This window comes from Molothrus aeneus, chromosome 2 (assembly GCF_037042795.1).
Source record: "Molothrus aeneus isolate 106 chromosome 2, BPBGC_Maene_1.0, whole genome shotgun sequence".
Classification (NCBI taxonomy): domain Eukaryota; kingdom Metazoa; phylum Chordata; class Aves; order Passeriformes; family Icteridae; genus Molothrus; species Molothrus aeneus.
In genome coordinates, this window is record NC_089647.1 from 65698901 (window position 1) to 65712284 (window position 13384).

Consider the following 13384-nt stretch of genomic DNA (forward strand, 5'->3'; position numbering starts at 1 on the left):
AAGTTGAATGGTAGAAACAAATTGAAACTGCTTCTGGTTGAATTGTGAGACTCTGATACATCTCAAAGGACACAAACCCAAATTATCCTCACTAAAGGAAAGAAGTATCTCTGAGAACTCATTCTGACCATAGATTGCATGCAAAGATAGCAGATTCTGTAATACTCATTGTAATACTGCAATACTTTCTCAGAACAAAAATTTGAAAAATACTATGTGTAGATACTGTAACAAAAAAGGCAGATGAAATATTTTTTTCTTTTAAAAAAGGAAAGAAATATTATTAGTTATATAAAATTGGCTATATTATTACAAAGAAATAATATCTATGTCTGCGCTGCAATTCTCAGTTAAAGCTTTTCAAAACTGATTTTTTGGAGTATTTTGAACAACTTAGATAAAACTTAAAGCCAATTGCACAGCAGGTTATTAACACTTTCAAAGCAGTGCCTTCAAGAAGTCCCAAGTGGAAGACATTCTTAAAATTTTGTGAGCTCTCTTTTCTGTAACAGTAACCATTAGAATAAAGTGGTACAAATAAAGCCTAGTACATAAATTTCCATTAAGCCAGGGCATTCACTTATGTGAGTTTTCAGGAAGAACATGTATGACTCTATGCTCCCTTTAAATTCACAAAACAATTATATGTTAAATCTTCACAATTCAGTCCTAGGGCAGCTAGATATATCATATATCCTTTTGTTCTCCTGCAAAAAGTCAAACTAGAAATAACTACTTTAGAGAAACAGAACCATATTTGATCACCCTCATGGTGCTATGGGACATATCCTCTCATAGTGGGATGCCATAACTTCTTTAACTTAATTCCCTGTGACATATTTCTCCTAGAAGTAAACACTAAGAGAACTGATGATTTGAAAACTTCAATGTGGTAGCCTGATAAAAAGGCTCTTTCTAACATCTTCTCAATACCCTTTGTGTCTTTCATTTAAGAATTCATTTAAAAAATCATAATGATCATGCAAAATTATTTCAAAGGGGTTTATAGCTCCTCTCCACTACAGATACAATAAAGACCATAAAAAAACTAAAGACCATTCTAAGGTCTATTGCATGAAGGACACATAATGACCACTGAAAAGAAAGTTGGGGGAAAAAAAAAGAAACTGAAGAATAAAGCACCTTTCAGAACTGTTTGGGGCACAAGACATGTAAGAACTGCGCACGTAGGGCTGTTTCAGTAGATTGAAAATACATCAGATTCTGTGCACATGTAACTCATATGAGCTTATTCAGAAAATCAGGTGTGTCCAAGACTCATGTGAGTCACTTTAAATGTGCAATAGGTAGTTTGTTTATGTGCATTTGGGCTGCATTGAGCCCAGTTAGCTGGGAATGTTTCGGAAGTGATGTGCACATATCCATCAAGTGAAAACTGCACAGCAAATCTCTCAAATGTGCCAAAACTACTACTACCCCAGCAGAATAAAGACCCCTAGTAGCACACAAGTCTGCAGAGGAATGTCACTGGAGGATGACTTGATGAGGGTCTAGAGAAATAATTTTATCCAATTATTTGCACTGAAAAAAATGCTTTCAGAAGTTTGTACAGCCTTTGTACTTCTTCCTGCCTACACATACTATTCACACCCTGTTCAATAATATGTTTTCTATGTAACAAAAATAGATGTTTTCCAGCTACTTAGCAAAAAACAACCCATTAAGAAAAAACTTCTGATTTTATTTTTCACCTTTGTAATCCATTAACTGTAAAAGCTTTTAATGTACTTTTAACATTCCTAAGCCTCTCAGACTGAGTGAAAAGATACATCAACCACCAAAGTGTAAAAAGGTTATCTTGGTGATACTGGCTTTATCAAACCTTTAATTTAGCAGATCTTTATTGTATTATCTGTCAGAGGTCAAAAATTTGACTATTATCTTTTAAGGGTTTGAGAAGTCCTAAGTGATATAGAAAGCGTGAATTCAGTATCTTAAGGATTTAACAACTAATCTATTAAGATTTAATAAATAAGATTTAAGATGTGAATTGAGAATGTAGACTTAAAACGTGTTAACTGCAAATGTATTGGCATGTAGAAACCCATCTAAGTATAATAATATTCTTCTTGTTACATTAAAATGCAATATCCAGTCAAATAAATACATTGTATAAGTATCCCTCTGTGAGTATGCATCCATACAAAAATGAACAGATAAAATATGTTTACACAAGCAGCCAGGAAGCAGAGCTGCCGATGAAATTTACTCTGTACATCAGCTGGTAAGTATTCTCCTTAAAAAAGGGCTTTCTCAGAAAACTAACTAAAATTGTAACAGACCAGGAATGGAATTTAAGCAAAGGTCTGCATCACTTGCTTGATGACTTTGTTAGAGAACAGTCCAGGTTGAAGAGAATTGTGTTGATTCTAAAACTTCATTTGAGTCTTTCATATTTATAGAAACATATTCATATGTGTTTCTGTATTTGTTGAGGTGAATAAGCATGCTATATTTATATTGTGCATGCCTTTTAAGAGGATTTACTGCTGATAATACAGAATGAATATCTAACTATATAGGATGGCATACTTATCATTAGTTCCCTTTTTGATGCATGAATACTAACAGGAAAATCCAATTCTAACTTCAGAATATTTAAATTTTCCATTTTTAACTGAGGATACTTTGAAATTTTATCATTCTCTTCTAGAAAATATTAGCAAAAGGTCTAAGACTGATGTTGTCTTGGCAGGGGGACATAAAATAAAAAGAAAGACAAACCCAGGGGCTTTTTCATACATGGATTTGATAAAATTATACCTTAATTGCTGCTGTCAAGAAGCAGTTATTGTTGATTACCTGAAAATTACTTGTGGAATTTCCATTAATATCATAGTTTAAAGCTCTTCTGAAAGAAATACTTTAACTTGTTTTTGAGCATGGTGAGTATTTTATACTTTGCCATAGAAAACAGCATGCATATTTTCAGCAAGAGAGTGTCCTTCCCATAACATCTCAAATAACATATTCAATTGAAAATGTAAGCATGACATTCAGGCTTCATTTGCTGTTGGTGTCTATCTAAAAACAGCCCAAATTGATGGAGACAGAAAACTCTAATCTGATGCCCTAAGGCCAGATCCAATAAAACACTTAAGCATCTATATTTGGTGCTAAAGCAACTAACTTTTCAGTGGCTGTCCCCCATAAGGGAATCTTGGGCTGGAGTGAGCTGAGTTTTACATTCCTTTGTAAAGTACAGAGTAGGTATTGCTAGGCAGGTACCAGTTAGAGGGTGCTATGAGCAGCCACTGCCTCCAACATCACCAACAAAAAATTGCATGCAGCCACCTGGGGCTAGTAAGTAGACAAACACTGTCAGCAGGACTGAGCTATAAATTACACCTTGAATACCCAAAACAACCTGAGTCCAGGTCGTTAAGGGTAAAGGGGTAATGTTAAAATATACTTTCCTCTTTTACAAAAAGCATAGTGATTAAGGATAGTGCTCAGGAAATGTGCTCCACATCTCCAAGTACGGTGTGTTTGACTTTTAAGCCATTGGTTATTTTGAACTCTCTTTTTTTGAAACACTTCAGATCAATGGGGAAAAAGAGGATCAGGATTCAGCAGTCTAGTCTTTTATGTTCTCCACTAGTTCCTCTTTCCTATCCATGCTTAACAGATAAAATTACTGAAGAGCTGAATGGGTATTCAGTTCCATAAAAAACACCAAAAATCTGCTTCTTAAAGCTTCAGACTGGGAAAGTCTGCAGGATGTCATATGTAAGCTGAACGGGATAAGTGATGAAATGTACCTCACCAAAACTGAGGAACTAGACTCTTCATGTCACAGAAACTTGAAAAGACTTGAAGTCTTCTCTTAACATAGAAAACTGAATGGATCCTTTCTATTTGAATCCTATACCTCATATAAGCCCTTCTTGTTAAATCTGACTCAATAAAAACAAATGAGTATCATCAAAGAGTCCATAATTATAGATTACAAAATTAGATGCTTAGTTTTGGCTGTCAAGCACTTGAGCTAACATTGTGTACTTGAACTTACCTCATTCTTCCCAGGACCATTTGCAGTTCTACAGCTTTCTTTCAGTAAAATTGGAAATGATGCTGTCTTCTAATAAGCAAAAATTTTGGAAATCTAGGGTAATTGACCTCTGGTGATACAGATGATGACATCTTGAGTTATGTGTGATCTGTGAGGCAGAAGTGCTCTGCTGTCCTCCCTAGTCCAGACAAGGAACCTCACTGGACCACAACATAACCTTAGGAAACCTAAGTATCCTTCTTATGGAACTCAGGGAATGAGTGGAACTTCAGACCTGTACACTGGGTCTTGACCCAGCCTGAAGCTAGGATGCAGCCAAGCTGCACACCTGGATTAAGCAGCTGGAAAATGTCCCCAACACTCATGTTTCATTTTAACAATAAACATTTTAACACTGACAATAGAAACTCTTCCAGTTTTCCTGCAACAAATAATGATCCAGAGCCTGATGAGAACTTTCTAGTTTTAACAGTCAGATCCGCAGATCCTCATTTGATGGTTGCCTTCATAATAATAACCTGACCCAATGGAAGGTAAAGTCACTCAGAACTCCACATACCAGAACCTGAAAATATATTTTGAAGACAATCTAAAGGCAGATAAAAAAACCCCAAAACACGAACAAACAAACAAATGAAAACTAAACCCACAAACAAACAAACAAAAACAAGCAAAAACCACACCAAAAAAATCCTCAAAAATTAAACAAAAAAAACCCCCAAAACAAACAAAACCCCCCCCAAAAAAAAAAAAACCAAAAAAACAGGGAAAAAAAAGAAAAAACAAAAAAAACCCAAAAACAAACCCCACACAACTACACAAGTGCTTTACTGGTAGCTTAAACCACTCTAATAAAATAAACTAATTTTTGTCATTAATAATAATTCTTGCTAGATTTTTAATACAAATACATATGATCTTTGAAAGACTTATTCAGTTTGCCAATGCCAATGAACTGTTTCTAAATATATTACACCTTGTTGTATGGACTGGTCAAATTAGCTCATTTGTACTATGTTTCTAACAGGTAAATGGCATTTTTCTCCCACATCCAGCTCACAGATCAGGTCAAACAAATGGTTCACCCCTCTGACAAAAAAAATTATGTTATGTTGATCAGTTAACTCTGTTATAACTTTGTTCCCCCTTCAAATTATCTGTTGGCTGTCCCTGATCTCAGATAACTTCAGAGATTTTTCATATTTTCTTTTTTTTTAATGGAAGAGAGGACAAAAAGAGAAAAGACAGGGCCTTCCTTACTAGGAAGGATTTTCTAGGTTCTCCTAGGTTCTATTATAAGACATTTTAGTTATAACCTAGTATATTTCTGCCAACAAAAGTCTTAGAAGAAAATACATTAATTTTTAAATGGTTCATGATACTTATTTAGAACTTTTGATTTCTTCTTTCCTTTCCTTTCCTTTCCTTTCCTTTCCTTTCCTTTCCTTTCCTTTCCTTTCCTTTCCTTTCCTTTCCTTTCCTTTCCTTTCCTTTCCTTTCCTTTCCTTTCCTTTCCTTTCCTTTCCTTTCCTTTCCTTTCCTTTCCTTTCCTTTCCTTTCCTTTCCTTTCCTTTCCTTTCCTTCTCAGCTGATGAAGGTGATGGCATTTTAACAATAAAAGTGCCACCACCTGCATGTATGTTTGCATTTTTAAATATGGTCACAGTCTGACTGATTTCCAGGGGTAAAACAGTTTCAAAACCTGATTGCAAGCTCGCAGTGACAAAACTAGACGATTACAATCTCCACAAATATCTGTAAATCAAATCCCTTGTTTTAATACAGATTAGATTAGTACTAAAGTTACAAGACTGATATGAGAGACATGATAAATGTAGTCATAACAGAAAACAATTTTTAATTTAGTAACCCCTATCAATCTAGATAGCCCATGAATATTTACCATTAATTCAGTAAGCTGGAACAGAGCAGGGGAAAAAGAAAAAAAGAAAAAAAAAAAGAAAAAAAAAGAAAAAAAAAAAAGGTGGTTTGACCTAAACAGGACTGAGGAAAAAAGAGAATTCTCAGCAGTTTTACTGAGAACAGATCTTGCAAAGACTGGGAAAACACATTTGGGATAGCATAATTAAAAAACCCTTTAAAAAACTGAATGACATGCAAAAGTATTGCCATTCTTAATATGTACTTCTCTTTGCAGAATTTACCAGTCAGATTACAGTTAAACAAGTAACTTCAAAGGCTGAAATAAAATCATTTATGGAAATTCAAAACAAACTTATTTGATCACATCATACTTCACAGCAGGGATACAATTTGCAGAGGCTGAGTGAGGGCATAGTGTAAGCAAAAACAGGTTGTGTGTGCAATGAACCAAACTAAATGGTTTATATAAAAGAAATGTTGTTTCCATTAATTTTTCTGGTAATCTTATTAAAAACACCACCTGTCCAGAACAGAATTGTCCAGGTTTTAATTCCTTTTCATATCTCAGTGTTCAAACACAAGACAGAGGGGGTATCACCTTATAGCCATTAAAATATGTCACAAAATGTCTTATTCTGAAATCTTCATAGCTACAGCAGTTTCTCCAGCTTTGTTTCAACGTTATTGTACCTTTTTCTCTCATTGTGCTCAAAGAACTGACTTTTCTGATAAGCTGAAAGAAATTTTTTTCAAAGCATGCATTGCTTTTTAAGCCTCTCTTTAAAAAAAATATTTCCAGTCTATAAGACTTAAAATTCACATACATTAAGCAAATAAAACACAAAATGCACCTTTCAACATTTCACCACCACCCTACCAAAATCCCCTGTAAGAGCCCTGAACAGGAACTTGACTTTGAATACCAGCAGAGATGAAATGGTGTCATAATCAGCATAAGTGCATGTGGACTATTCACCTAGATCAAACACTTTGGTCATATACTCAATTAAATTTAAATCCCATTATATAATGTATACCAGCCTCATTTTATGCAATTCCCTAATTTAATGGCTTGGTATTAGCCTTTTTCATTTTTGCACACATGGACTAATTTTCATGGTGCTCAGTCCCTCTGGGAAGTAGGTCATTAAAGTCAACTGGACGGAGACAGAAACTTTAAATACCTAAACAGTGCTGCAGAAGGGTCAGAGTGGCAATAATAATGTAAAACAGTTTTTCACTCATCCTACTTTGCAATATTTATGAAATTTCTCCCTCATATATATATATATATATATATATATATATATATATATATATATATATGTATTAATACTGGAGATGACAAAATAGAACAATAATGAAAACTATTATCCCGTTACAATTTGATTTGTGAAACTGAAAAAAAAAATCAGCTAAACAAAAATCTCAATAAGGAAATTAAAAATCACAATTATAGTAATATTTAGCTACCAAGATAACACTTGTTTTACACTGAAGCAGTACAATTATAATATTCATGTTACCTTTCTCAATGTGTATTCTTTTTGTCTCATGTCCCACATCATGACCAGCCAGATCACCCTCCTTAGGTCCAGGCAGGACATTAGGTGACAAACCCATCAGCATTTGGTTCATAGAGAGCCCGTTCTGATGGACAGCTGCTAGACACAAGCACAGGCAGAAAGAAATCAGCTGTCATACTAACAATACTCTTTTTTACTTATTTTACATGGTCTTCCTCTTAATTATACAAGAATTTGAACAATCACAAAGTTACTTAAGTAATGCTATCAGGATCTACAGAGAGGAAAAATTTCTTCCTGTCACTTCTACTTTAAAACAATGAATTTTAAAAAGAAATTTCAGTAACTTTGCATAAAGTTAGAGATTTGCAAATATGTTCTGGCTTATTTAACAAGAATTCTTAAATTTTTAGTTCATTGTACAAAAATGCTTGAGTACAAACATTCCCAAAATGCAGTCCCTAATAACTTCCTTAAATGAAGCATTGTGACCTTTCAGGTGATAAACACTCTTTTCTATATATTCTGTGCAACAGTAGAATTGCTTATTTGCCCATCAGACAGGTGGAAAAGCCCTGTCCAACAGCTTTCAGAGACTCTCATGAGTCTCAAACACACCTCAGAAACTCATATTAGATAGTTTATATTTCTATGCTTTTATTCTGGAAAAAAAAATGTCTTTTCAAGATGTTTATGTGATTTTTAGTAATTTTTTTTTAATATGGAACCCATATTCCTGAAGTAGTCATCTTTTTCTGGCTGGCACTACAAAATATGTACTTAAGAATCAGGTGTGATGTTAACAAATCAGGACAGAAAATAATTATCTTATAAATAAATAAGTTATTGAAGTGATCCACTACTTAAGGAACTCTGCGATGTTTACATGGAAGAAAAAAATGTGCAAAGGTCCCACTCCTCTCTGTAAACTATAGAGTAAGCTGAACGGTACAATTTCCTTTTTTGTTAAAAAAAATGAGCAATTCCTTAGCAAAAACAATAAATATCTCTCAATTTAGATTTTGGGGGTTTCTGATGTTTTGTTGTTTTAGGGTTTTTTTAAGAGAACAATGGAAAAGAGCTTCATCAGTTGTAAACAAATATACTATTCAATCAATTAAGAAAAAAATTTAATTCCACATTTGTGAGGGGTTTTTTCAGATCTTAACATATGAAGTCTGCAGTGGGTTGATCCTAGCTGGACACCACATGCCCACCAAAGCCACTCCATCACTCCCCCTCCTCAAATGGACAATGGAAAGAAAATATAATGAAAGGCTTGTGGGTCAAGCCTGGGGAAATAGACAGGTCACAGTATATGGGATGCCAATTTAATCTGCTCTCTGAATTGTCCAAGTGACAAGAAAACAGAATTTTCAGCTTGTCATAGTCAGGCCTCATTTCTTTTCTTTGGTAAGTCATTTTTCATCACACACTAATGAAGGATCTCTCATCTGAAGGTCAATGAAGAGTCAGCTTCCTGAGTAGAGGGAGATCCTGAAAAGGAGCAGCCTAAAGGACACGTGTTGCATCTAATCAATATGGCCCCCTATTTCATACAGCTATTTCATGGCCTTCAATGTGTGTGCCAAACCCCCCAGTTTCACCTACTGACAAATTCCACTGTGGAAAGATGATTTAAACACATGAAAACCTGCAACAGAGCAGTATTAAAGGGAATGGACAAGTGTAATATGAATTTAAGTACATATCCATAAAACAGTATGCATTTAAAACCTTAATTTCCATTGCTGCACTGCAATATCAGAAAATTCAGAGTCTTTGCCATGAAATTTACATCCTGTATACAGAACTTTGATAAGAATGGCATCACTCTGGGACACCACAGTTTAATTTCACTCTGTCCCCTGTGAGCTATGAGGTGATATTCTTTCTATCATATTTCTCACCATTAAAAAAAATTTGTATTTAAAAAATTTATAAAGTATGAACATTTTTAATTTATTTAACCCAATTCTTCTCTTTACCAAGCAATTCTACCACATAAAATATTGCTTATAAAGTCAGATTCAATATAGAAATCAAAAATGAGTAACCAGATTAAATAAAATCCAATTTCTTTTAAAAATGTTTACACTATATGTATAGTTCTGAAACTAATCTAGCAAATTGCTTCCCACCTGTAATTCTGTATTTCATTGCTCATATCTTTATGTTTAATATGACATGATGGCAGTTTATATCAGTACCTGTTAATGTAGCATCAGATATTATAGTACTGCAAACTGGGGAACATAATGTTGGGAGACAGTTATTGCAGCTGAACTTCTGAACATGGGACATATGAGATCTATTTAAGGCGAGGGCACTGTGACCAGAAAAACAAGCTGCACCTCATCAGTTTAAAGTGGTGAGAAGGAGAAGAATGGGACCTACGGATTCTGTCTGAAGAGCTCTCGGTCCGTGCAGGAGAACTGGACACGCTGCTGCTTCGGTGAGAGGATGGATGGCTGCCAGGTCTTCGGCCCTCTTCAAGAGAAGGAGCAGGAGAAGGGCTGTCTGGAACACGTTCCTAGACCACACAAAAAGCCATTGGGAAAAAATGGCAATGTTAAACCAAGCCTCTGTTTCCAAACATCGCTTCCCTAAACCAAATCTCGCTCCTAAATTACAACCTATTTGTTCCCCTGCTGATGTTTCCAGGATTTGCAGAGCATTCTCAAAGGAAACTTGGCAACTTTAGGACACTAGTTCTTACATTTCCGCAAGCAATGTGAGCACTGTTCATCCTATTAGGCTTTTAACTTCCTTCTGCTTAAAAAAGTAAGAGGTTTGTTCACCTTTCTGTTGTTGTTGTTTTGGTTTGGCTTTTTTGGTTTTTTTTCTCTTTTTTAATGGTTTCTTTGTTTGTTTATTTTTGTTACTTGCATCATCATGCAGTTGAATTGGAAGCAGACATTTTGGCTTACAGATGTTGGCATTATGGGATGAGGAATTATGTATTTCTGTAAATAGATAAAGACCAGGTAGTGTTGTTTTATCTCATGTTGACTTTTACTTCACATTTTAGTTTCAAAGAGGCTTCTTGAGCAACGAGATCTTATGGAATTGTTATGGATCATAAAGAAACTATAACCTCCTTATAGTACCTATATCAGTCACACGACTGATGTTAAGTCCAAATGTCTATTTTTACCATGGAATACAAATTTGGAATGAATCACACTTTTTGGATGAGTGTGGTCATATCACTTAAAAATGGAGAAAATCACCATTCATATTTTTCTATCCAGGGAAAGGCCTGGCATGGTAGCCAAGAGGAGCTATGATACTTCAAGAGGTTCCTTGGTTTTGAAAACCAGAATGTAAGGACTATGATGGTTTGAATTGCATATCTGCTATGTGAGAATTGTTAGTATGTAGCAGACAGATACATCTGATATTTACCCAGAAGTCTGACACAAACCATAATCAAAAGGAGATGAGTGCAGAATAGTTCTTTCTAGAAAATTTGCTGTCTTTGCCTGCAGTTTCCTTTTTACTGCTGAAAGTTTGCAAGACTCATTGCTAAAATATGTCAGAGTGCGGCTGTTTTGGAAAAATAGTGATAAAAATAAATAAATCCTATAGGGAAATCTGTTGGAAGGACTGAATATATTATACTAATATATTATATATATATATAATATATTATATTATATATATATACTATATTATACTTTTTTTTTGCTTGTTTTTCTCCTTTTGATAACTGAAAACTTGACTTATAATGAGAAAAACAATGAGCCCAAACCACCAATCAACAAACAACTGCACACATTCAACTCACTAAAAGCTTTCGGTAATGAAATAATACAATTAGTACATGTTTAATAACACAAAAAAACCTCTTGCTGTTGCAAATGTATTTTCTTGAAAAAAGCACTACATTCCTCACACAGAAAAGTTCTTTTCGAGCAGTCATTATTTTATCATGCACAGTCACTAGATAAATATTTATTTCTCTGAATGCATGCCCAAGAAATTTTGCAACATCCTCAACTAGAGTAATCAATAGATTTGTTCAAGGTAAGTTTCAAAAAAAAATATCTGCTGAACTTGAGATTCTGATTGCAAAGGGATTCAATGAGCATACTGATGGAGTGGGAGGAGATTTTTTAGAGCAATGTTGCAAGTCATCTAAGTGGATTCCACTTTAACAGTCTTAGGTTTTTAAGTCAAAAACCTTGATGAGGATAGCTTAACTGCATCATAGCTCTAGGCTTATTATGACTTTGATTGTGTTTATATGCCCATGAACTGGGTATTCAAGAGGAGGATTATAATGCAGATGTTTTCAGAATGTAGAAGATTTATTTCTTTAGATTTAGGAGGATTTAAGCATGCACAGTGTACAGATTTGATATAAATTAGAACACGGTATATTTAATCATTCATTTAAAATATAATTTCACTGTTTGGCATACAATGTATTGTTCTTAGAAGGGTTTCATTAAAATGAAATCCAGTGAGCACATAAGATTTGAATACAGAGCTGCAGAGTAAATTAATTTATTTAAACAGCTTAATTTGTTTATCCTATTTATTTATGTGTGCTTTTACAGCACGTATTATGAGATGGAGCGAGCAAAAGGAATGCACAGGACAACGAAATATAATTACTGTACAAACAAAACAGATAATGAGTTTTATTCTCATATAAAATGACATAGACAAGATCCATGAGAAAACTATATATCTTGGCTTTAACAATTCATTTATAAAATACTCTTTAATTCCAATAAAACATGGAATTGAACTACACAGAAATGCAAAATAAACCAATTTAGTACCTTAACTATTGTTTTATATTATTGTTTTATATCCTTAACTATTGTTTTAATTATTGTTTTATATCCTTGCTTCATATCAGCACAATCAGCAATCTAGTCTATAGCAATTTTTTGTGTTTAACAAATTCACTGAAATAATAAATGGCAATGCTACTAATAATAAATTGAAATACTCTGTAGTTGTAAAAAAGTCATAGTAATAAACTAACAGTGCTGGAATATCAATATGTCTTCCTTAACAGAGATTTTGTGTAGAAAAGATTAATTTGGTTTGTGGCAAAATATTAACTTTAGACTCCATTTAAAATTTTTTGAAAATGCAGATCAGAGCTACTTTGCCACTTTTAAAGCATGCCACTTTAGCACAAATTACTCTACAAGAAACAGCAAAGAAATAGAACTTACTGACTTAAAATCCTAGCAACAGATATCACCTAGGATTCTATCCACTGCCCAATATTTTTCCCAAAACTTGCCTACTCACAGAGGCAGATATTTCTGGAGAATCTGGTGTATATCCCTCTCTCACTACTTTTTTCCTCCATTTTTTGCTTCCCTATTTCTTTCTACAGATAGTCACTGGTAAAAAAGTAGTGTTAACAATTTAGGTAATACGCAGGAATTTAGCATCTGGTTCACCAACGTTTCAGGATTGTTAAGACTCTCAGGTATCAGAGGCTTTACTAAGCAGTGGGCAACAAACTCTCAGGGGCCAAATTTGAAGCCTTCCTTATCTTGGGGTGCCCTTCACAACTTGATCCAAATCATGAATTCTAAGCATTTAAGAATCTGGCATTTACCTCCTCCAAAAATGTTGCTACCACAAAGAAATTTTCACTCTAGGGAGCTCTAACACCCTTTCTTGTACTCTTATTCCAGTGACAAGCTACACTCCCTCAATATCAAGTCCATTTCATAAATAACAGGCTTCCTCCAGTGACACTGGGTATTTTATTTTATGCTGTAAGAAAGCAGGTAAAAGATTTCAGTATCAGAGATTTTAACACATGAGACGGAGGTTATCTCTAGAATTGAAATCACCCCAGTTTTGTTCCAGAATGCTACAAAACATTCACAAAATCACACTGTCTTGGTCTCTTTAAGTAAAACAGGAGAGTTTTTATGTATTTATCAATTTTTTTTCTAAA

At 34.2% G+C, this 13384-nt stretch overlaps 1 protein-coding gene across 5 annotated transcripts in view; it reads right to left on the reverse strand.

Annotated features, from left to right (window-relative positions):
- Window positions 1–13384, reverse strand: part of DACH1 (dachshund family transcription factor 1) — a 352684-nt gene that overhangs the window by 94531 nt on the left and 244769 nt on the right. For 3 of the 5 annotated variants that reach the window (XM_066545065.1, XM_066545063.1, XM_066545066.1), the window contains 2 exons: window positions 9841–9976; window positions 7444–7578 (listed from right to left, as the gene is read on the reverse strand). In XM_066545065.1, coding sequence (XP_066401162.1) covers window positions 7444–7578; window positions 9841–9976 — 271 coding nt within the window. Of the gene's footprint in view, window positions 1–7443; window positions 7582–9840; window positions 9977–13384 lie in introns of all 5 variants that reach the window. The other 2 variants (XM_066545064.1, XM_066545062.1) reach the window with 1 other exon arrangement.